We start from the raw sequence: 26,496 nt of genomic DNA on the forward strand, positions 1-26,496 counted from the left end.
GTTCAGCTAAGATTGGTGGCACCTATAACTTCAGCATTCAGGGGCTGGGTTTTTTTGGGGGGTCACAAGGATTTTAGCCCAAAAATGAGCCTTATTGATCCAAAGAAAGAAAGCCCCATACTTATGCATGCAGTACTAAGTGATGCCCTCTGCCTGTTCCACAAGTTCAAACCAAATTCTTGGAAAACCCCCTCAAAAAGCCCCCAAACTTTTTAAAAAATTACTTATTTTAATGACTACATTGCCTCATTTCTTAATGTCACTTTCTCCCTTTCTTCACAGAGAGCTTCTTCTTGTAACAAAGATTAGGAAAGCTGAGTAGAAAGATAATTTTAGGGGAAGGAGGAAAATGATGAGTTCATTTGGGATCTGCTCACCAGTTAGATATCCCACATTCTAGTAAAGGGTTGTAAGTCTGGAGCTCAGGAAAAAGTTCAGGAGTTAGGATGTGCTATTTTCAATGACTCCCTATTACCTAAGGTAAAACCATGAATTCCTCAGCCTGGACTATGAAGTCCTTTATAATCTGATTCTCATTTAACTTTCTAGACTTATTTCATATGGTTATCCTTCATGAATTTTATGTTCTAGCCAAATTAGCTGTTCCTAAAACATGACATGCCATCATCTCCCTTCATGTGTCTGCAGAGGCAGTGTCCCATATCTGAAATGAATTCCCTCCTTATCTCTGTCTCTTACACTTTCTAGCTTTCTTCAATGCTCAGCCCGAGTGTCACTTCCTACCATCAAGCCTTTTCTAATCTAGTGTATTGCTGCTCTCCCTTCCATCCTTAAATAACTTTGTACTTAAGTTAGTATAGTTGAATCTCCTCAAGTAGAATGTAAATTTCTTTAGGATCAGAACTATATACAATTTTAGTGCTTAATAAAAGTTTATTGAATGTAATTGAATTGGTAGAGATAATAATTGAAGGCACTGAAGGCATCTACTATATCAAATATTCTCTTAAGCACTAATGCCTCACAGAGTTTAGATAACCACAGAATTTCAGAACCATTCCCAGGACAGCATCCTGGGGAAGATCATAAGAGTAACCCCCAGGCACCACAAAGCATTCTTAGATTCAGTCTCCCCAGAGAAGTTCCATTCAGATCTGTTGATATACCGAAGAAGAATGTAGAATGAATGTGGTATACATGCAATGGAAAACTGCAGTGAGAATCCAGAATCTTATGTTCTTTCACTAATTCAGTCTGTGACTTTGTCCCTTCCTTTTGTGAAAGTGATTACACATCTGTAAATTGATTAGGTCAGATTAGATGATTTCTAAGGCTCCTTGCAGGTTTGGTGTCCCGCATATGAAGAAGACAACTAAAAAGAGGGGGGAAAGAGGGGTGGAGTTAGAGAAAGATAGCCATAGTAAACAAATCTTCCTTTCTTTAGCCCTGCCTTGTCTGGAATACAAGCCATGGAGGGAAGGGCTGAAGGAAGTTCCTAGCTTCATTGCCGGCCTTCGAACTGAGTCATGTGCGGGGGCTGTAGAGGGGTGCGATAGATAACGCCCAGTGGATTGCTGCAGCCAGAAGCTAAGGAATATTTTCCCAGGGTGAGGAATTTATTCTCCTTCTCACCCCAATATTGGATATGTACATAGTGCTGCTCCTTTCGAATCCCAGAGAAAAATGCTAAATAATGTGTTTATGAAAAAATCATAAGATGCTTAGAGAAAGGAAATTCGCCACCATAGCGATGATGTGCACCTAGGGAAGGTAGTCAAAGTTGTCAAGGTGACCCTTCCCTCTCCCCGTCCGGCCCATTGCCCCTACTTGTCCAGCAGGTAAGTGGGAATGCCTCCCAAGCTAGCTCAGCATTCCCCTCGGATGGGCTAGCTTTCTGAAGGTGCCCAGGGTGCTGCTCCTAGCCTCCCTCCCCAGATACGGTTTGCGCCTAATTCCCAGACATTTCATAAATGCCTTCTCAGGTCCCACTTCCTGACAGCGGCCGCCGCCCCCCACCCCCACACAGCCGTCAGGCCATCTGCTGTCCACTCAACGACGCAACGCCGCCAGTGCAGACGCCACCCACTAGACTCAGAGTTCCCGCTCCTCTCCCTTCTCCTTTTCTTCCCTTTTCTCCCTTTCTTTCGTTTTCTTCCTTCTCCCCTCCTTTTGTCTCCTTCCCTTCTTTCCTCTCCTGTCTGTCTCCTTCTAGTCCTTATCTTTTCCTCTCACTCCCATTTTAGTTGCTGACTCTCTCGTACCCTTCTTATTCTTCTATTCTTCATCGCCCCCCACCCCACCCCCTTCCCCTTCCCCTGGGGAATATTTCCTCCCACCCTTCTACCGTTCCCAAGACAACCTACAACCAATGAGGAGCCGGGAAAGGAAGTGCAGCCTCTGCTCAGAGCCTTCTCTCCCCAATCCACCTCCCCTACCACCCCCCTCCCCAACTCCACTGGCTGGCCCGCAGCACATAAGAGGCGTGCTTCGGGGCGGGCGCGGGACGCTGTGAGGGAGTCGAAGTAATGCTAGGAGGGAGGACGAGAAGCGTCGGAGCAGAGCTGAGCAGAGCTGAGCAGAGCTGAGCTTTATTAAACTGAGCTGAGCTTTATTAAACTGAGCTGAGCTAAACTGAGCTGAGCTAAACTGAGCTCAATTAGGCTAAGCTGAGCTGAGCTGAGCCGAGCCGAGCGGAGCGGAGCAAAGGCGAGCCGAGCAGAGCAGAGCCGATAGTCTGACAGTGGACGCGCCAGCCGCACAGCAGCCCGCAAAAGACACGACACTAGGCGAGGCAGAGCCGGAGCTGACAAGATGTGCGGTGAGTGAGACGAAAGCGGATAGAGCCGCGGCTATAGCCGTTGCCTCCGCCCCTGATGTCCACTAGCCTAACTCGGCCCCATCCAACCGGTCTCAGTCCTAGATACCGCCCCAGGCAGGATCGCGCCGCTGATTCCGGAGCTTTGAGATCTGCCCACTGACTCCGGCGCATCAGGATCTGCCTAAAGGCGGAGCTCTAACCTGTCCTGGTCTTGGAAAGAAAGGGAGCCCCGAGCCCCACAATAGAGGTGTTTCCTATCCCTAGACAGAGGGATCTGTCTTCCTCCAAACAGAAACGTCTTTCCACGTCCTTCGCAGAGAAAAAATCTACCCCACCCAACAGAGGAGACCACCCCTCAATAGAGAGGAATATCCCCAAAACAGGGATCTGATCCCCCAATATAGGAGAAAATCTGTCCTTCCTAGCAAAATATTCCCTCCCTGTAGTATGTCCACCCATCCAGTAGCATTTCCCCACTCCCGCCCCCAATAAAGGACTATGTCAAACCCACCAACAAAGGAGACTTGTTACCCCTACCCCAAGAGGAGAATGTTCGACTCTCCCTGCAAAGGGCTTTGGCTCGCTCCATGTTTGGACCTTCTATGACCACTCCCGCCGAACATATAGGTCTTATCTAGTTAAAAGTGCCCCCCCTCAAAAGTCTTGCCCTGCTTAGCAGAGGTCTACCCCTCCAATAATACTTCTTTCACCTCAAGTCCTGTTACTAATAAAGGAGATACTCCTAGAATCTTCTCTTTTCCCTACCAACCCAGGCCTGTTTATTAAGAAGGTTTTCCAATATGTCCTCACCAAGCCTCTCAAAATGGGCGAACCCTCCCTTACTCTCCACACCCCCTTACTCAGAGTTGCTCGGATCCAGCCGTGATTTTCCTTCTCCTCTGCTCACGTATTCCTGAATCTAGAAAGACATAACTCACTCCTTATCCTGTATAGTAGGAGCAGTGAATGGACCTGCCCATCCCCCTCGTCTGGGAAACCCAAGCGTTAGAAATACACTCTTGCCTCACCTTTCCCCCACCCCCAATTCCAGAGGTGTTAACTGAACAGCTCCCTTATGCTGTCACTTTCCTCCTCCTTTTTCTTCTCCTTTCTCCTACTTTTTCTCCCTCTACTTTCCCTTGCCTTCAAAAGGATAATGGGAATCCCTGATTCCTTTTTTTTTTTTTTTTAAAGGAGAGAGGCTGATTTTGGACAAATATTTAGAAGTTCAATTCTTGTTTTATAATCCAAACTTGAAATAGTAGCTTTTCATATTATTAACATATTGCTAAACAGAGCATGCTATTAAAATATTGCTAAACAGGAAATATGATGGGGGTGGGGGAAGCTGTTTCCTTTTAATAGAGATTTTGTGTGAGTCAAGGAGGACAGTAATTCCCTTCAGGTGAAGGCACAGAAATTTGCCTTCCTCAGAATTAATAGTGTAGTATCATGGAGACTGAAAGAGGGAAAGTTTCTAGTGGCTGAGCTGTGAACATGCACACATCTGTAATCCCTTTAGACTTCCTCCTGGTATATCTGCAGCCAGTAGGACCCTCTGGAGAATAGGAACAGGATAAGTCCAGCTGGGACAAAAGGTCACTGTGTCTTTTTTTTTTTTTCTAAAGTGGTATAAAGTTACTCAAAACCAACAAAATGTGGCTAAATACCAGGTCAAACTTTTTAAATAAAGGTCTCTCACTGAGACCTTTCACTGTAACTTGTGTGGGCATTTCTGTATTTACAAGAATTGGGTTTAGTGAAGGAGAAAAAGAGACTTTATATATAATGGCTGCACATTCCCAACTATTCATGTTAAAAATGGATTTGAAGGAATAAAATCACTGATGGCATTCGCTTTTTTAGATTTAAGAGAATTGGTAGGATTAAAGGGTCCTTAAAAATCTTACTATTAGAATATACATAGGAAAAAAATGAGACTTGTAGTTTGGGGAACCTTAAGGTAATACAGCTAGTTCAAGGGCATTAAAATCTGGCTCTTGTGACCAGTGCTCTTTATGTTTTACTTTAGGGCCTTTGAGAATCAGCATGTCTCAATAGGTCTACTAGACAATTTAAAGTCCTGGGCCCCTCAACAAAAGCTTCAGGAAGTACCTCTCTGTCATTTGTCTTTTACAAAATAAACAGACCTCCTGTAGAGAAAAGCCTTTTCTTTTGTTATGTTCCCAGAAGAGTAAAGAGGCAACTTGGTGAATATTGACTCTTGTGAAGAGGAAGAAAGGAAATAATTAGGGGTTACCTCCTTTACCCCTGTGATGCTTGTAGGAATGCCTTTCTTGACAGTTTGTAGATTTATTTAGAAGTCAATGAACACATGTTTATTAATTAAGACTTTAGCATTTAGATTGTCCAACTATAAATGGACAACTTTTTTACAAATAAAAGAACTGAATTTTGGAAAGATTGAACAAGTAGAGATAGGATTCAAACATAAATCAAAAGCCAGTGCTTTTTTCTTTTTGCCATAATGTTCATCTTCCTGGCTCCTAATAAGAAAGAGCTTCCTACAATATTTCCTTCATCATACCTGTTTTCCTTCTTAGAAATTTCAATGGCTTCTTATCTTGTCAGTTAAAATTCATACTTCATAGCTTAATATTTAAGGTCCTCCCCACTGATAGAATAGGCCCTTCACATCAATAGAATGATTATTATTCACTACCCCCTCCAACACAGCTCTACAAATCTCTTTACCAATGCAATCCTCATAGAACACCATTTCTATTCTCTTCTATGTGTTTAAATACTCAGTTTCTAAAGACAGGATCAAGTGTCATAAACTTTTTGAAATACTTATTTTCTTTACCTCACTTTAGTCTTTTATATAAGTGAATATAAGTTACCATCTATTCCACTCATATATTGCCTTACAATACTAGTTAACAATGTGTTTATTTCCTTTCTCCTTAAGGATTGTTTCTTGATGGCGGGAACAGTCCTACTTCAGCAAATGGTTTTTTGTGTCCCCTACTATGTTTTGCACACAGTAGTCATTTAATAAACGTTTGTTGCTTGACTTACCTTATGCCAAGGATAAGGAGATTCAAAGATTAAATAATATACTATGTTCCTTATCATTGGCTTATAGTTAAGGAGGGTTAAGAAGGTGGTATATGACATTTATATAAATAATATAATATATAACAGTAGAAATGATTTGGGGAAGGAAAGAACTTTATCAGGTTTGATGGTAGGAGAGAAAATAAAGATTTCATCATATTGATTTGGAAACACTTATTTGTGCCCTCCATAGTGCCTTGTCCATGGTAGTATTGATTCTTTGATTCATTCAACATTTTGTTAAATACCCACTGTGTGTAAATGCCCTGCAAGACAGTGGGAGATAATCTTAGTGAGCATTTATTATCATGCTTTAAAATTTATTACTTGTCTTAGGTCAACCAGTTAGGAAACTGGAACAGGATTTAAACAAGTCTTTTTGACCCTAGAGCCATACAGAATTAGAAAACTATGCTTTACAACACTGTGTGATAAGTGTGTTAAAGATATTAGAAACAAAGCCTTAAAAGCTTTGTGAGGTCTGAATGGGAGATCAGAAAGGACTTCATAGGGGATATGGCATTCGAAAAAAGGGAATGAGATCCTAAAATGCTAAGTAACGGAGTTTATATTTTCTTCCAGAATATTGGTAAAATGAAGGTAATCTTTTAAAAAGAAAAGCATAGAAAGATTGGGATTTTTGTAATCTGTTTAAGAAGTCTATGGGACATCTGGGTGAAGACATCCAATAGGCATTTAGAGAGTTGAGGGCTGGATATATATAATCTGCATAGATATCATCACTGAATCCTTGGGAGCAGATGAAGTAACCAGGGGTGAAGATGTAGAGAGAAAAGAGAAGAGATAAAGGTTGGGGCACACCAATCTACACATAGATGGGGATCCAGCAAAAGTTTAAGGAAGAATGGTCATGCCATTATGACCATTCCATTATGACCATATGCCATTCCAAGAGAATGTAGTGTCACAAAAAGTTAAAGAGGTCAAGGAGAATGCTTTTGTTTGGTATAAAGTAGATCTTTATGTAATAAGAATTGGAGAGTATCAGAGATTATTTAAAGGATTGTGACCCAGTAGAAAGAACAAGAGATTAGGAATGAGGAAATTTGGATTCTTAGTCTCTGTCTTGCTATTTTAGTCCTCTGGGATTCAGTTTCCTTATCTGTAAAATATTGAGTAAACAGTCTCTAAAGTCCCTTCTAGGTCTGATATTTTATGATTTTTATAATTCATTTCAACAAGGATATGCTGATAAATGTATGGCAACCAGATTGGAGGATGGGACAGAGTATATGCACCCTTTTAAGTTTAATGTGTATTATTAACAATTTTTAAAGCCTAAACAATTAACAAAATGTCTGATTTGTAGCAATTGCTGATTTCTGAAGTTTAAATGCTCATACTGAAAATTTAACAATTGGCTCTTTGCAAGCCAGTTAGAGCTGGCTCCAACACACCCCCGAATTCACCATGTAACTTTTAAGCATTTATTTAAATATATAAACATTTATTGGCACCTATGCTAGGTGCCAGGAGAAATACTAAATTTAATAAGACTTTGTTTTTGCCCTCATCGAGTTTGAAATCTAACAGGGAGGAAAAATACATATCCCACTATCATAAAATATTGTGTAACGGTTTTTGAGAGATACACAGCAAAGTACTATATGAATTCAAAAAAGAAATGTTAACAATAGTGGGGTGAAGAAGAATCAAAGAAGACTTAAGGTAATAAGCTAGCACTTGAATCATGTTTAAAGTATTGTTAGAATTTTAAAAGTTAAAGAAAGGGAGAGACAGCATGTCATATTTGAGAATAGCATGAACAAGACTCCTAGGCGGAGAAATGAAGGATTTGTAGGGGAAAGAGAATAGTCTAATTTAGAGTATGTGTAGGAGAGTAGTCGGAGCTAAGACTGAAAGGCTAGGTTATAGTGCCTGCTTGTTTGGAGGGCCTTGATCGGGGGTCCTCAAATTTTTTAAATAAGGGGCTAGTTCACTGTCCTTCAGACTGTTGGAGGGCCAGACTATAGTAAAAACAAAAACTTTGTTTTATGGGCCTTTAAATACAGAAACTTCATAGCCCTGGGTGAGGGGGATAAACATCCTCAGTTGCTGCATCTGGCCCACGGGCCATAGTTTGAGGACCCCTGCCTTGATTATGGAACAAAAGCATTAGAATTTTACCCAATAGGCAGTGGGAAGTTACTGAAATTTTTGAGCAAGGAAACAGTATCACCAGCCCTATACAGTATTCCAGAATAAATTTCCATTCAATGTAAGAATTATGTCTGCAATAGATCCATGCTGATTGATCTAAATCAATCTAAATTGGTATACTAAAAGTGGTTATTCAGTCTTGTCAGGTAGTTTCCAGCCCTGTTCCAACACTTCTAGTTATAGAGAACTCATTATTACATTATAAGGCAGCTCATATCAATTTTGGACAGCTCCAGTTGCTAAAACATTCTTCCTTATATTGTGCTAAATCTGTTTTCCTGTAGCTTCTATCCATCTGTCTTAGTTTTGCCCTCTAAAGTATATAATATGTCTATTATATACTTTCAATACAAGATAGTAATGAATTCAAGTTATTATTACTTTAAGTTATTTAATTTATCAGGTTACTTTATTTAAGTACTTATGGTTCTCGTCTCTAATTCCATATTAAAATTATTTTGGATAAACTTCCATTTTTCTAGTGTCTCCTTTAAAATAAAGCACCTAGAAATAAACAAAATCTTACAGGTATAACTTGACCAGGATAGAATACAGCAAGACTATCATATCTAAATACAATATTTCTGTTAATATAGACTAAGATTATATTAGCTTTTTTTGGCAGTCATATCAGAATGACTCATTGAATACCAAATTTATGGTCAGCCAAATCTCTTAAACCAGGTCTCTCCTGTCTCTGTACTTTGTACAGTTAGTTTCTGGAACCTGAGGTGGAGGTCAGGAGGTTATATTTATTTCTGTCAAATTTTATCTTACTAGGTTCAGCTCTTCACTGTAACTTGTTTGAATCTTAAAATATTGATTATATTGCTTAGCATATGGGTTTTCATATTCCACCTGTAGATTTGATAAGTATGCCTCCATTCATTTTTTCAAGTGAATATCAATATTTTTTAATCTTAATAATATTTTATTTTTTCAAATACATGTAAAGGTAGTTTATCATATTCACTTTGCAAAACTTTGTGTTCCAAATTTTTCTCCCTTTTCCTGTCTCCTCCCCAAAAGAGCAAGCAATCCATATAAGTTAAACATGTGCAATTCTTCTAAACATATTTACATATTCATCTTGCTGCACAAGGAAAATCAGATCCAAAGGAGGAAAAACACCAAAAGAAAGAAAAAAAAGCAAACCAACAACAACAAAAAAAGGTGAAAATACTTTGCTATGATCCACATTCAGTTTCCATAGTTTTCTATCTGGATGAAAATGGCACTTTCCATCACAAGTCTATTTGAATTGCCTTAAATTGAAAAGAGCCATTTCTGTAACAGTGGTTCATCACTTTATCTTGTTCCACTTATTTACTCAACATCAGTTCATGTAAGTCTTTCCAGGCTTTTCTGAAATCAGCCTGCTCATTATTTCTTATAGAGCAATAATATTCTATTACATTCATATATTATAACTTCTTCAGCCATTCCCCAATTAGGATGCATCCATTCAATTTCCAGTACCTTGCCAGTACCAAAAAACTGATTCTTTTGATAACATTAAATAGTTCAGGATGATAGACAACCCTTTGATCTGCCACTACAAACCTCTAGAAGAAATGAGAGGGTTAGTAGAAATATTGAAAAACTGAAACTTGAAGAAAAATTTAAATATTATGCTCCTATATTCACAAACTAGAGAAGAGGGTGGCTAAACCAGATGCTAGCAACTATATACATAGTGTTAGTTCTCATTTAGGTGGCACAATGCATAATGCACCAGACCTTGAGACAGAAAGACCCAAGTTCAAATGTGGTTTCAGATACTAACTTGTATGACCCTGGGCAATTCACTTAACCTGGTTTGACTCAGTTCCTCATCTGTAATGGCAAACCATTCCAGTATCTCTGGATTACCCCAAATGAGGTAATGCAGCATTGGATGGGACTGAACAACAATAGCAACAGCAGCAACTCTGATATAAATATGTTCACTAAGCAGCCTTTACATCTGCAGTTCATGTCAGTGACAACAAATGTGAAGTCTTTTTTATCGGTTTAACTCCCTAGGGTGAGAAAATCAGGGCTTTCAGCAGAAGTTTGAAGGGCAGTGGCACTTCTTTAACAATATAGAAATAAATGACCTTAGTTAACAGGAAAAACTAGGTAATGATTCAAAGTGAAGTAAGGGGAAATCAGGATAACATCATATATAGTAAGCAATATTTAACAATGACAAACTATGAAAGACTTAGCTACTCTGATTAATATATTCAGAGTTTATTAATACATTGTACATGTGTACAGAGTAGATTAATACATTGATCTAAGACAATTCCAAAGGACTCATAATGAAAAATGCAATCCACTCCAGAGAGAGAACCAAGGAAGTCTGAGTATATATTGAAGCATAATTTTTTCACTTTATTTTTCTTGCTTTTTTCTTTTTGCAACATGGCTAATATGGAAATATTTCACATGAATAATTGATATCATATTACTTTCCTTCCCAACAGATGTGGGAGGAACTATAGAAATGGGAAGAATTTGGAACTCAATTTTTTTAAATGAATGTTTAAAAAATGTAAAAATAAACATAAAAGGAAAGATTTTTTGAAAAAAAAAAAAAACCTAATTGAAATAGGAAAAAACTTGATAACACCACATTTCAACTAAGTTCCTACCTAACTAACGCCTATGCCTTTGGGCCTGACATTCCTTCCTTAGGGCTCCCCAGCATGAACATAAGATGATTTAGTACCTTCACTCCTGGGGCTTTATATCATGCTAAATGCCCTATCAATCAATTTGTCTTAAAAAATTGACTTTGTGCTGCTTGCCTAGATTAGCAGAATTACTATTCATGATTGAACTATATATCCGATTCTTTTTTTTTAAGCTTTTTTTTTTCCAAAACATATGCATAGGTTTCCACATTCAGCTTTGCAAAACCTTGTATTCCAAATTTTTTTTCTCCCTTCCTTCTCCATCCCCCCCCCAATATAATCCAATATATGTTAAACATGTGTAATTCTTCTATACAACTTTCTACAATTATCATGCTGCACAAGAAAAATCAGGAAAAAAATGAGAAAGAAAATAAAATGTAAGCAAACAACAACAACAAAAGTGAAAATACTATGTTGTGATCCACTCAGTCCCCACAGTCCTCGCTCTGGGTATAGATGGTTCTCTCTATCACAAGACCAGTGGAACTGGCCTGAATCACCACGATGTCAAAAGAGGCATGTCTATCAGAATTGATTATTGTTATATATCTTATTCTTGCTTAATCTCCCTTGTCTTATCCATGTTTACCAAAGATATGATGAGTAGCTTGATCTTCAGTAAATTCCAGTTTTATTTTTTTTAATTAAAGCTTTTTAATTTTCAAAAGATATACATGGAATGAACTGAACCAGCTACACCCAGCGAAAGAACTCTGGGAGATGACTAAGAACCATTACACTGAAATCCCAATCCCTATATTTTTGCCTGCCTGCATCTTTGATTTCCTTCACAGGCTAATTGTACAATATTTCAGAGTCTGATTTTTTTTGTACAACAAAATAACGGTTTGGTCATGTATACTTATTTTGTATTTAATTTATACTTTAATATATTTAACATGTATTGGTCATCCTGCCATCTAGGAGAGGGGGTGGGGGGAAGGAAGGGAAAAATTGGAACAAAAGGTTTGGCGATTGTCAATGCTGTAAAATTACCCATGCATATAACTTGTAAATAAAAAGCTATTAAAAATTTTAAAAAAGAATGAATGATAATAAAAAAGATATACATGGATAATTTTTCAATATATTCCTATATATTGTATGTGTACTGTGTATTGTATCCTGTGTATGTGTACATAAATATAAACATATATATGAGAGAGAAATACTATATAACATCTCTATATATGCATATTTATACACATTCATATACATACTTTTCTTAATAATAAATTGAATAACAACTATCAGAGAGGAAGTCTTATGCAAACTATGTGCATTCACTAAATATTTGCTAAATAATTAAATAAACTATGAATTTATTTTAGAAAACTTTAAACATCTGGAATCATCCTTGTGACTGTCTTTGTATGTGTTGGATAAGGAAGAACGTTCTGCATTAAAATCAATTTACTAACCTTTACCTCAGAAAAAAGGCAAGTAGCTCAAGATAAAATAAGAAATTAGATGACAGACTACACATAAGAATTTACATGATTGCATGATTTCCTGGCCCTACATATTACTATAAGCCCCTTTTTTTGGAGCAACATTAGAAAATTTTGCAGTAGGAATAGTATAAAATTGATCCCTCAACACCAAATATAGAAAACAAGTTGCTTTAGCTTTTAGGTGACTCATGAGAATTTCACCGAAGAATCAGAATAACCAGTCTGATTCTAGTTGTTGCTATTCATTCTTGAATGCATTTCATTCATTCATTTTGAGGATCAAAATGACATCATTATGTTGGAGTCAGGGTACAATGTGTCTCACTGTGGCTGATCAGACCAATATGGACTCAGAAGTCTCTGCCACAGGTTGGGCACAAATAATCCCCATAAACATTTGGAGTATAAACATCTCTAAATTCATGCATCTCATTTTTCTTGAACTATTGCAATTCTACTTTGCTCAAAGAACCCAGCATCTTATTTGCTTGTACCCCCATTCCTTTGCCAGTCTCTCCCATGTCCCACCCCAGTATGTCCTATGAGACTAACCAGTAATGTATAAATCATTTGGCTTTTTATTATCAATCATGTTTATATTTTAAAAAACATAAAGAAAAGCAACCAAAAAAAATCTCAAGGACAAGGAGAAAGCAGAGGCAATAAAAGAAAGGGTACAAGCAGTTTTGTTACCAGAGGCATTAAGTGTGCTGATGGTCTTCAGACCAGAAGAAACAAAAGAAAAGAAAGTCAATGGTATTCTTTTAGAGTTAGCCCTTCCTTGATGCTGGCATCCCTAGTTTTATCAAGTTCTCTATCACTTCTAGTAGGTATATCATGGGTCACTGTTCCCTTCTCATCAGCATGGCTTGCTGAGGCAACTGAAAATTACAGATTTTATAAGGAAGGGATGAAATCTTATTTTGATTGAACATACTTGGCTTCCTGACTCCAGTGCTCCAGGTGAGAAGATGGGAGATTTGTTCTAGACTGGAATAAATGTCTCCTACAATCCTGATATAAAACGCAATGTAGATATTAGGCAGGAAAAGGGGACATGCCAGTGTCCTGGGCAAAGATAATGAACTTCATGAATCTCACAGAGATTCATAGGTTTGTTTATTTTTTTTCACTTCTCACAACAAGATATCTTACATGCACACACATATAAATATATGTGTATGTATGTACACCCTAGGTGAGGCACACAAACCTTTTCCTTGGAATGTAGGAATACTAGAACTCCTCTTTAAACTTTTTAATCAAAAAAGAAAAGAAGTTTTATAAGTTTTATTAATACTTAATAAATAGATTGCCACTGGTGCTTTCTTTTGGTCTGTATTTCAAATGGTCATGTTTTGTGTAAATAAAATATGGGGGAAGAGTGGGGATTTTAAGAAATGATAAGGTAGAGAGTAGTGACTTATTTTCATTGAATTGTTTCATATGTACCAAGTTAACTGGATCTTTGTGTTATATCATATAGTTTTAAGGAAACATCATCAACAATATGGACAATAACACTCCAATTTATACCTTTTTCATGAATTCAATATATTATATGTATCAAACTTTTATTAGAGATAATAAAGTCTGATAAAGATGATAAAATTTAGTGAAAAGATTTTCCTACAGGCTTTAATTAATTCATTTGTTTATGTTTTAGGATTATGATCTTTAAATTTGATTTTTCTCCTACAATATTGTGTTAAAGTAATTAATCTTTTATTGATTTACTAGTATCATTCCAGTACTACAGTCTATGCACAGGTACATACATACCCACATCAGAACCTTCTTCCATTCACATAAAATAGATTCTTGAATTCTACTTTTACTGATGTGTTTTGAAATATTTCTTCCTTAAAGAAAGTAGGTTCAAAAGAATCTGTAAATGAAAACAACAAAATTCAGGTTAGACACAATGGACTATTTCAATCCTAAACCGTTAAAGTTAAAACATATATCCTTTCTTTTAATACCTGTCAAATTGCCAAAATAGAAAGTTACACATTTATATAGATAGATAGATATAGATAAAGAAATAGATTTATTGTTGGAACTCTAGAGTTTATTCTCTATATTTTTTATTTTCTTCCTACCTGTTGGCATCCTATGCATTTAATTAATCTGCACTTTCTCCTTTTATTTTCAGTACTTCCAGGGAAATTTCTTGTATGATATTGATGCACTTTGCTAATACTTTTTGGAAAGAATAATAATTTTTAGATTGTTTCACTGATCTGTGTCCTTTAGCTTCATTATCTTTGTTGAGCTCAAATTTTTTCCGATTGTGCTGTTATTTAATTTGTTCTATTGCCTAGGCAATTTTGTCATCCATCTGGATCATTCTATTCCTCAGAGGATTTTATTATTATTTAGATTTTCTGCCAAACATTCCAAATTGAGTCCCGTGTTTGTCTTTTTTGTTTTTTTCTTTGTTGATTTTAATTCTGTCTTTATAGATACCAGATCTTTTAAGTTTTTATTCAAATTATTAATCACTGAAGATTTTTGTAATATATTCAGTTTTGGTTTTGGAGGTTTTCTGTTATTGTGATCTTCTTTCCTTCTGTGGTCTTCTTGCTTTTTTTTTTTTTTTTTTTTTTTGTCCTATAAGATTTATTGTGTGTGTGTTATTGTATGTAATGGAGCTTTTTGTTGTTCTTGTTGTTACAAATTGTTTTAGTCATTCTCTATTTTTAAAAGTAATTTTCCCATGTGGATTTCTTTCCTTTCTCCTCTTTTTGTTATTCTTTTTCTTTACTTTGTTGTGTTGAAATAATTGTAAAATCTTTTGGCATCAATTCTCATTCTCTTATCTTTTATCAATCTCTGAAAAAGAGATACTCTTCTTCACCAAGGTCAATTTCTTTACTTGTACCTATGATCTCTTCTCCCATCTCTAGCAGATTGCTTATACAATCACCTCATCTCCCCCTCTTCTAATCTTAAGTCTCTTCCCTATCTGCTAGCTCAGTGGTCCTCAAAGTGTAGTCCAAAGAATTGTTGGGGTCTCTGAAACCCTTTCAGAGGGTCTACAAATTCAAAATTATTTTTTATTTCTAATATAGTAAATAGCTATAAATATAACCCATGTGAACAAAAATTTTTTGAACAGATCCTCGATAGTTTTTTAACAACATGAAGATACTGAGAACAAAAGTTTGAGAACCACTGTTAGCTCATTTCCAGACATCTACCAACACTTCTATTCATTTTTATAATATTTTTCCAATTCCATGTAAAGACAATTTTTAAAATATAATTTTATAAAGTTTTGAATTCTAACTGTTCTTCCCCTAAGATTGTAAGAATTTTGATATAGATTATATATACAATATTCCTATCTTTAAAACACCTCACTTCACTTACCTTTACCTTAAGCTGTCTTTTCTACTTCACAGCCCAACTCCTTGTTTAAAAAAAAAAAAAAGCTCTTTTCAAATTAATTACCTCTACTTTTTTCACTTTCCTCTCCATTCTTTGCAGTCTTTCCTCTTACCTTATCACTTGCTGAAATGATTGAGAATAGAATTTTCCCTTATTCATTTATCTTTTTTGGAGGATGAAATTATCATTAAAATGGGAAAGGTTCAGAAAATGCCTGGGTAATTAAAATTCAATAATCAAGATTATATCATTCTTTTGTGTCAGGCTTGATCTATTTCCCAAACTTTTCATCTGATTCCTCTTTCTGTCTAAATGGTTTGTAGTACATGCTGATAACAATGTCTGTCCTAATTCTGTCTCCATTAGATTTCACCTAATCTTCACTGCCATGCTTACCTTCTTTAGTTCCTGAATTTCTTCATGAGTATATTTTTTTTAGTATATAATGCTCCCTAACTTTCCCTAATACCTGTCCTGCTTCTTGTCAGTCAGTCATTAAACATTTATTAAGTATTTATTGTGCCAGGCACTGTGCCAAGTACTGGGAATACAAAAGAAAAATACAAAAGACAGTCCTGCTCTCAAGAAGCTTATAGTTTAATGGGGGTGACAACATGCAAATATACAAAGGAAATTGTGTTGGGATAAATAGAAAATAATCATCAGAGGGAAGATACTTCAATTAAGAGTTGAAAGCTTATTATACAAAATGGGATTTTATTTGGGGCTTAAAGAAATTCAGGGAGGTTCACTTGTCAGAGAAAAGGAGGGAGAATCTTCTGGGGATGGGATGGGAGATAGAGAAAATGCACAGAACCAAGAAATGGAGTATTTTGTTTGTAAAATATCCAGAAAGCCATTGCCACTGAATCAAAGAGTACACAATGAGGAATAAGGTATAAGAAGGTTAGAAACATAGGCGGGAAATAGGTCATGAAGTGCTTTGAATGCCAAAAAGTGGACTTTTGTATTTGATCCTGGAGTATGTAATAGGGAGCCATTGGGATTTATTGAACAGAAGAGTGACATGGTCATCCTACACTTTAGAAAAATCACTTTGGTGGCTGAATGAGTATATTCAGGATCAAATGTAATTTTTGTGACAGCTCTTGAATGGAGGATAGAGTAAAGTGGGGAGAGACTTAAGACCTATGAGCAAGCTATTCTATAATCCAAGCATGAGATGATGAGGGCTTGTATCAGAATAATGGCTCGTGTCAGATATATGAATATGTAAGGTACTATGGATAAAAGAATAAATAAAGAAGAAAGAAGTACACATTTAATATTGCTACATTTATTCCTGAAAAAGAAAAAAAAAAATGTGAGCTTCTCTGCTGCCCAGCCTGAAGCTCTTATTTTCATGGACTTTAGTTGAGCCTCTGCTTTTTATGTGCAGAAGCATGACTTGACTTCCTTAGAAACAAGGATTCTTTAACAATTATAGCACACTGGTAACATTGTCAAGGCAGGCCTCCAAAAGGCTGTTTTCTGCAACTCTGTAGTCACAAAGACGCCACACTAAACATACATGCCTGACATATCTTTAAATATATTATAAAATTTGGCACAGAAATGAGTGAAGGAACTTACTTAACTGAAAAGAGTACCGTGTCTGTCTTCGGGTGTAGGGTAAAAAGTTCCTATTTTTAAATAGCTATATGGCTGGTGATCATTTATGGTTGTTTGCCTCTAGTCATATAGGACGGCTGCTAATTAAATTCTATTTATTGAATTGCATGCAATATTAGATGTTATTGCCAAGAAACCAGATAAGAACATAAGCCATTTGTGATACTATAAAAAGCACTACTAAGTTCCATTGTCAACAACATCACATCTACTATAGCTATAAAAAGATCTGATGCTAATTATTAGAGAGCTACTGGAATTTGATTATGGCCTCATTCATTTGTTGTCAATAGACTCATTGAATCTTGTACAAGACTTTGCACTAGGCACTAAGAGGAATATAAAGATGGTCAGCAAAACAATCCCTTGCTCTCAAGAGGTTTATAGTCTAGTATTTGAATTTATATATCCTTCAACATACAGGAGAATCTGTCTCAACTGAGAATTTGGGAGATTCATCAATTAATATTTTTATTTCAAATTAAAGAGTTTTAATTCTTTCAAGTATAATCAAATCACAGATTCATATTTTTGATGAGTGTGTCTATGTATAATATGTATTGTATACAAATATGGTCAACATTCCATTATCTAAGTGCACATTATCTGAAAGACATTTAATTCCAAATATAGCCATTTTTAAAATCTCAAAAGGCAGTGTAGGATAGTTGATAGAGTGCTAGCCTTCAAGTCAAGAAGACTTGGATTTAAATGATACCTCTAATATTTACCAGGTATGTGACCCTAAGCAAGTTACTTAACACAGTTCTGTCTCAGGAGACTCATTTGGATTTATCTACCAACTCATAAATAGCTTGCCACAGGGACCTTGATCTTTGCTGCTGGAGGGAGTTTCCACACCAAAAGCTCTAAATGAATCATGACCGGTTCTTTACCTATGCTTTTTTAATCAGAGTTGCTCCTCAATATGTTTAAGAAAGAAAAATTTGTTTGAGGATTAATGAGGCAAAATGTAATTAGGAAGGAAAATAATATTTTCCTAAATAATTTCCCTAAAATAATATTATACATTCCAGGTTCAGATAATTTTGGAATGAATTATTACAAATACTTTTTCTATTAAATCAGGTACATTACAGTTGAGAGTTCATAGAATGCTAGGTCTTAGAGTGGAAGGATCTTAGAGATCAGCTTTTTTTTAACAATAACTTTTTATTTTTCAAAATACATGCAAAGATAATTTTCAATATTCACCATGAAAAACCTTGGTTCCAATTTTTTCTCCCTTTCTCCCCATCTCCCCCCTTCCCAGACAGCAAGTAATCCAATACAGGTTAGAAATCAGTTGTTCTAAGTACACATACCCCCATCCTGCCATTTTACAAATGAGAAAAAATCGCTTCTAATTAAATGATTCTTTTCATCCATTTCAATCTCACATCTATGCCTTTGAAAGGATTACAACATTCAGATTTCATTTTTCTCCATTTTAATAGCTTTCTATTTTACTAAATACATGCAAAGATAGTTTTAAGCATTCACCTTTGCAAAACCTTGTATTCCAAACTTATCTCTCTCCCTCCCATCCTCTACTATAGACAACAAACAATCCAATATAGGCTAAACATGTGCAATTCAGATGTCATTTTGAAGTCTTGTATCTTGACTTCAATTTCATTGCATGTTACTGTCTAATGCATTACAAGTAACCTATAAATAGATATTTATTTATTTGTGTCTTTTTCCTGTTTTTCTTTTTGTCTTTTGATAGGAATCTTTGCTTATATGAACTACAGAGTGCCCCGAACAAGAAAAGAAATTTTTGAAACATTAATAAAAGGTCTTCAGAGACTAGAGTATCGAGGCTATGATTCTGCAGGTATGACTTTTTCTTTTAAAATTAGTGTTAATATATTTGTCTGTGTTCATTCCTTTTTCTGAACATCAATTTTCTTGTTGCTCCTCACAGCCAAAACATTTTCTAGTGTTTTTCATTGAAGTCTTCTTTTAGAATATTGTGGTGCTGATTTTAATCCTAAAGTTAATTTAATCAAATGTTTAGAGTTGGAACATAAAATAATAATACCTCATAAAGGACTTCATATATAATAATACCTCATGTAATATAATAGCTCATATAAGTATAATCCATCCATTATAAACCTATATAGGATTTTGTGGTTTGCAAAATACTTTACGTGGATTATACATCCCAGTAAGGTAAGTACTACAGGTATTATTATCCCCAAATTATAGATGAGGGAACTAAGATTTAGGGAAGATAAAAGACCAGTTCATGATTACACAGTGTCAGAGCTGGGATTTGATTGAACTCAAATCTCTTAAGACTCAAGATCCAACCCACCTTATATTATACCACACTACGCAGTTTCTCTGGAAATTCCTTCACCTTCAATACTTTTGAGCAGGAATGATAGTCATTTCTTTCACTAAAACTGATTAAAAACACCTTTCATCTCTTAATAGATCAACAATCAATAAGCCTTTGTTACTGTTGTTTAGGTGTGTCTGAGTCTTCGTGAGCCCATTTGGGGTTTTCTTGTCAGAGATATTGGAGTGGGTTTGCCATTCCCTTCTTTAGCTCGTATTACAGATGAGGAAACTGAGGCAAGCAGATTCAATTAACTTGACCAGAGTCACTAGTGTTCAAGGCAAGATGTGAACTTTCATCTTCTTGATACCAAGCCTGGTACTCTGTCCCCTTCACCGCCTTTAATAATACCTACTCTGTCCCTGCCAGTGAACTGAGCTAAGTGATAGATATCAGAGACAAAAATGAAATGATTCTTACCCTCAAGTAGTTTACATTCTTACAGAAAGATACATCCATATATAAGTTAATACAAAATACATAAATACAAGTTGGGGAGGTTGTTTTCTGAACATGGGTTTTTATTTTTTGGAGAGTATGGGGTGTGAAGGTCTCATGTAGAAGATAGGGCTTAAGTGAAGCTTTGAAAGAAGATGCTCTTAAAGTATGGAAGTGAGGAAAGAACACATTGCAGATATGGAGGATTGGGGAAGAGGAAGAGGGTAGTTAGTCTGTGCAAAGTCATGGAGACAGGATTATTTCAAGGAAAAAAATAATTAGACCTGTGATTTCATTGGCTTGAGGCAGCTGGGGAAATATTCTATAGGGAAGTGATTCCGTTTTAAACAACTTCTCTGCAATTTGTAGTCTTAGGGAGTTGCCTGGGCTACCGACAATTTAAATATTTTTTTCAATATTTGAGTATAGGCCTTGACCCTGAGATAAGCTTTCTGTACACTATACAGCCTCTCTTCAATGAGTTGCTAAGGCCAAAAATTAGCCACCTGGTGGCCAACTTTTTATTGATGAGGTCCTTCTTCCCTCTAAGTTAGTCTGGTCTACATAGGACACCCAGACACCCACTGGAAACCTTCCCAGCTTAGAAAAGTCTTCCAGCACTTGAAGGTCATTGATTTAATAGAATCTTAAGCTGTAAGAGAGCTTAAATTTATCAAGTCCAACTCCTCAACTTTTTAGATTAAGAAACTAAAGACTACAGAGGTAAAGTGATAGCAGCAGAAGCCAGTATTCGAACTCCATTTATCCAGGCTTTTCCCCTATATCTTGCTGCCTTGATCTAGCCATTAAAAACCTTCTGTCGTTTTCTTAATTTTAGTGAACCATAAATGTCTTAGGAAAAGACATGTTTTTGCTTGGTATCTAGCTCAACTTCAATTGGTCAATGACCTATATCCTAAGCCAAATAATTTCCCCAAAAGAACAAACTTTTTTTTTTTTAAAGATCAAAGAGGTTTTGTTTTACCTTGAAAATCCAGTCAGTCCAAAACATTCATGAATCTCTCCTAGATATAGTTCCTTCCTTGATGCTATGAATAACTGTAGGAATGGTGTTCTCTCTCAAAACGTTAGTTATTAGTCCAAAGTAGAAAAAAAGAGAAACATACTTATCCATTATTCAATTCTATATATCAATAGTAACAGTTTTGACTTTGTCACTTATTAGCTGTGTGACCTAGGTCAGTAGACCACTTACACTATATGAACCACTTAAACTACACAAACCTTAGTTTTCTTACCTGTAAAAGGATAAATAATACTGGCACATCCTCTCTCATAGGGTTGTTGTAAGAAAAGTATTTTGTATACCTTGAAGCATCCTCATAAGAATTAAACTCAAGTATTCCTTTACACAATTATATGTAAGTGCTAGAACAAATGGTGTGACAGATAAATATGAATGAGGTTAGATAAGGATTTCAGTGGGAGACATGCGGTTTTTAAGGAGAATTTTGAAAGGGGAAGCAACTTAGATTAGTGATGAGGAGGATATATAATTGTGTATATAACATATGTATGTATGCTCCTCCAACTTGCACTGGGTTAAGGCCTTAGAAGGAGACCGTTAACTAGGTATCAAAGGGTAATTCTGTAGCTTACAAGCTCCCAGCAATATATTTCCCATTAAAAACCAGCCACTAATCTCAATTAATTCTTACTAAAAGCATTTTTTTCCCAGATGGAATAACAAGAATGTTAGTTATGAAGCAATCCTCTGTCCTCACAAATCTGGACACCTCTCCCACATGTATGTATGTATTCCCAGGGAGTATGAGAATTCTTGGTCCCTATCACATAAAGCACCTGAAATTTCTCCAAGGATCTACCCAGAGGTCCAAACTCAGCCTTCTCTAGGCTATTTAAAATAAATAAAGAAAGTTAAAAAGGAAGACATTCAGAAGGTTGTTCTTCCTTTTGGAGGACTCCACAGTTCTTTGAGCTTAATAAGCCATCAGGCAAATCTTATTCTTTGGCCCTGTAGTCCATAAGGATTTGAAACAAATACTCTTTATATAACAAAAAGTAAAACAAATGAACAAATAAACATTTATAAGTTCTTATACTGTGTGCCAGACAACTTGTTGGATACCAATAATTCTAGGGATGCAAAAATCTATTTATATAAATTTCCATTCTCATAATAGGCATAGTTATTAATATAACAGATTTATATACATAAATATCCAACTGCATAAAAATTATCTCAAAGAAAACCTTCTGACTTATAAAGAAACATACCAGAAAACAGACTATGTAGTCTAAAACAAAAGAAGAAAACATTTTTTTTTATAATTTCCTCTTTAAAACTAGGTCATCTGTGAAGGAGCATCCCAGATGGAGAATCTCTCCAGTTGATCTCAAAAATGCTGAGGGGACCCAATTATTTGACTAAAGCCTCTACATTGTAGCATTCTTGCTGGGCTACTCCCCCAGTTTGCAATCAAATTATATCTCCAGTGGGTGGCTACTATTTCTAATTCTTAAGAGTAACCCTATGGAAGACTGACTATTTCTCCTACTGTAACTCACATGTCCTCATTGGAGTGATTCCTATTAATAGGAAAAACAATAATTATTAATAGACTCAGTATGCTCTTAGCAAAGGTGTTTTCTCAAATGGCATAACAAGAATAATTAGTGCCAAATGTTCTCCTATAATATTTGTATCTCTAGGCAGTACATTATGTAAAATATTTGTTAAATAAAGCATAACATATATATAAAGTGTAATATATATGAGTGAAAGAATTAAAAGGTACTATTAAGCACTAACTATGTACTAAGTACTGTGCTAACCCCTGAGAATAAATTACAAACAAAGCAAAATAACATTACTCTCAAAAAGTTCACACTCAGATAACACATAAAAGAAAATTCGGCTACAGGGTGGATGGAAAAATCCAGAAGTCTTAAGAGTATAATGTGATAGGTACCTAAGCCTGGAGATTTTAAAATTATATTAGATGGCCTGGTGACAGAGTTAAAAGTTTGTAGAATATAGTGAAAGGGCAGATAATAAGGCTTAGTATTCATGACTCTCCATCTCACCAGAAGGAACAGAGTTGGTAACTCCAATTTCATCCAAGTCTTGTGAGAAATCAAATGGGATTGGGTTCTGGGAAACGTGTGTATATGTATGTATTTTTTTAACCCAAAGTTGATAAGCAGAAAGAATTGAACTATAAACCAAAGTCCCTCTATTAAGCTAAAATGTAGCTGATAAACACATAGCATATATTAGATTAAAAGCAAAGTTTTACAATTAAAAATCAATATATTGGCATTACTGGTAAACAATTTTTTAATGCCTTTACTAGGTTCTATTACTTAAATATGATAACTTTAAATCTAGTGCTAGATAATTTATTATTGCACTATTATACATTCTCTATTTTACATTATTTTGTGAGTTAACAAAACTTTTGTTTCTAAGAAAATTAAATGTTCATAAATTTTCTTATTTTGTGTATGTCTTTATATTTTTCACCTATTTTGATATTGTCACAGGTAAATACTCTTTTAAAGTTCTTTCCATAAGCTGTCTGGCTGCAATTATAGAACCTAAGCACCAAAAATATACATAGATATAAACTACAAAACTTTGTGGTAATGAAAGCTAAATAAAAATTAAATTATATGGAGATAGTCTTTCTTAAATTACAGGTGTGGCAATCGATGGAAATAATAATGAAGACAAAGAAAGGAATATCAAGCTAGTAAAGAAAAGAGGAAAAGTCAAGGCCCTGGATGAAGAGCTTTACAGTAAGTAGAAAAATTTGAATTATTATAATGAATAATATTTGAAATATTTTGCTCTTTATCCTTTCATAAGAGATATTCACTCCCAACAAAAAATGACATAGCTTAAAAGAAATAAAGAATAATTCTATTATCTGCAAAAATAGATGTTTGAAAAAAAACTCTCTGAAAGGCAATATATTTTTGGGACTGAAATCAAATAATGTCTTCTAACTAGTTTGTAAAACTTTAAAAAATTGTGGTTGGTAAAGATACCAATGAAAGTCAAAAAATCACAGATTTAGTTTTAGTTGTACCATTTATTACTCATGTGATCTTATTACCAATGCGACCTTGAGCAAAGCATTTATTCTCTTTGGACCTCAGTTTCTTCATCTGTGAAATGAAATGATTATATTAGTTTTCCTCTGGGGATGCCTTCTAGCTGTTGCTCTATGACTATCTAAACTAGGCAACCTTTCTGAGGTTATATTTTCCCTAAATGAACAATAGGGAAACCCTGCCCATATGACCAGGTTGTTAGGAGAGGAACAAATGACATCATGTATGTGACCATATTTTGTACACAGTACAAATGCAGTACAGTGAAATGCAAATATAAAGGATTATCATTATTATTATTTACTGTAGAACAAGATGGAATGGATTTGAAGGTAGAATTTGAAACACACTTTGGCATTGCTCACACTCGCTGGGCAACTCATGGAGTCCCCAATGCTGTGAACAGTCATCCTCAGAGATCAGACAAAACTAATGGTATGTATTGTTTTGTGATCTGGAAATGTTGATAAAAGTAAGTGGTTTCATAAACTTTTTATTCTGTATACTTTTTACTTATTTTTATATGGATTTGTGATGAATAGTTACCAAAAAAATTCGAGCTGGAAAAAAGATCAAGATGATACAAGAAGATACTTAACTGTGTGAAGACCTAGTGAATAGATATATGGTAAAATTTTATGCACCAAGGTATTGGGAAGCACTATATGTAAAAAAAAAAAAAAAAAAAAAAAAAAAAAAAAAAAAAGCTTCATTCCCCTAGTTAAATTGACAACTCTGAAACCAAAAAAAAAAAAAAAAAATTTTCTGTATTATTAATCTTACAAGGTTAATAAAATAGTAAGTTGAAATTAGTGATGTAAACAAATCTGAATAGTTTATCATAAAAAAAGGAGTACAGGGAATTGTACCACTTTTTGATTTGATTTTATATTAGTTAATATGTTTTTAGGATTCAGTATATCTTGAACCATTAGACAAAACTCATTAGCCCATACCTAGAATAAATTCACTGACTCTCTGAGTAGGAAGAGATGTCAAAAGTCCAGATCAACCCATAGCTAGACATGGATTGCTTCTACACTGTTCTCAACCAGTAATAATCTAGCCTTTGCTTGAAACTTTGCAGTGAGAAAGACCCCACTACTTGAGAAGGCAACTAATTTCACTTGTGGTTAGCTCCGGTTTTTAGGATGCTTTTCCTCATGTCAAAGGTTGATACTAAACCATAAAGCACTACTTCTGTGGCATCTTTCCCCTCCTTCTCCCTCCTTCTCTCCCTCACACATGCACACTAGGACCAGTAGTCCTTTTTCCAAAGCATAGGAAATTCAGTAGCAGCTTGTTTGGATTTATAGTGTGAAAGTATGTGCTAGACAGTTTTGTAAATCCGTATGCCCATTAAATAATATAAAGTGGTCACATACCATGGGTGGGGCTATCTTTCTTTGCCATAGATCATTCTCTCCATCAGCACATGACATAAAATAGTTCCTCTGTGGATCCATGCAGACCTATGTAAACTTAAATAGGTTCTTTTGTTGTGTGGAAATGTATTTTTTCAGTATCACACACACCATATACACACATATATGGCTTTATCTACAGGAGAAAGACAGAGAGAGAATGAATTGACATAATCTCATTATCTTCCACCCAATATATTGCATCTTACTAGAGAAAGATGGTACACCAGGGGGCAGTGAAACATCAGAGAATTTGGTCAAGAACCCATTATATGGAAGATTTAGAACCTATTGGAAATCCTCTGAATAGGATTACAAGACTGGGTTTTTTCATTAAAGTAAATAGGGAGGTAACAATTGACCTATACTATGTATGTCATCACAAAAATTGTCCAGATAGTGGCTGTTTATTTATAATGGAACAGTAGAAAAAGAACTGATTCTGGAGAAGATCTATGTACAAATTTTTTTCTAATGAATTCTACTTTTCTGAGGTTATGCAAGTCCCTTAATATCCCTGGGGCTCAGTTTTCTCAACTGTTAAATGAGGGTTGGGCCTTTAAAGTCCCTTGCAACCCTAGGTCTATGAACCTGAAATGTCACTATAGTTAAGAATGTGCAGTATCCATGCAAACCAATGACTCATTATATATCTCTATATAAAAACACTCAAATTTATGATTCCTCCTGTATTGGGAAACTATGCCAGTTTGGTACAGATTCTAGATATTAGATTTTTATAAAAATCTCTCCTTGATTATTATTTTTCTTCTAGTTTAAGATGTGGTTCAAAATTCATTTATGCCAAGCTATGATCCAATTTCCTCACCCCCCAAGTTTATATTAAATAAAAATTCTTTTATTTAAGGTTTTTCATTCCTACATTCTCAAACACTTATATCCTCCTATACATATTATATTCTGTTTCTTAGTTCTTGATTCTGTTCCAGTGATTATTTTTCTATTATTTTTTCTA

At 35.4% G+C, this 26,496-nt stretch overlaps 1 protein-coding gene across 1 annotated transcript in view; it reads left to right on the top strand.

Annotated features, from left to right (window-relative positions):
- The first annotated feature begins 2,331 nt into the window (after positions 1 to 2,331).
- GFPT2 (glutamine-fructose-6-phosphate transaminase 2) overlaps positions 2,332 to 26,496 on the top strand; it is a 53,487-nt gene continuing 29,322 nt past the window's right edge. The window contains exons 1-4 of the mRNA XM_003756910.4: positions 2,332 to 2,779; positions 18,937 to 19,044; positions 23,680 to 23,778; positions 24,406 to 24,531. Coding sequence (XP_003756958.1) covers positions 2,773 to 2,779; positions 18,937 to 19,044; positions 23,680 to 23,778; positions 24,406 to 24,531 — 340 coding nt within the window. The 5' untranslated portion in view covers positions 2,332 to 2,772. The remainder of the gene's footprint in view (positions 2,780 to 18,936; positions 19,045 to 23,679; positions 23,779 to 24,405; positions 24,532 to 26,496) is intronic.

This window comes from Sarcophilus harrisii, chromosome 2 (assembly GCF_902635505.1).
Source record: "Sarcophilus harrisii chromosome 2, mSarHar1.11, whole genome shotgun sequence".
NCBI classification, from domain to species: Eukaryota; Metazoa; Chordata; class Mammalia; order Dasyuromorphia; family Dasyuridae; genus Sarcophilus; species Sarcophilus harrisii.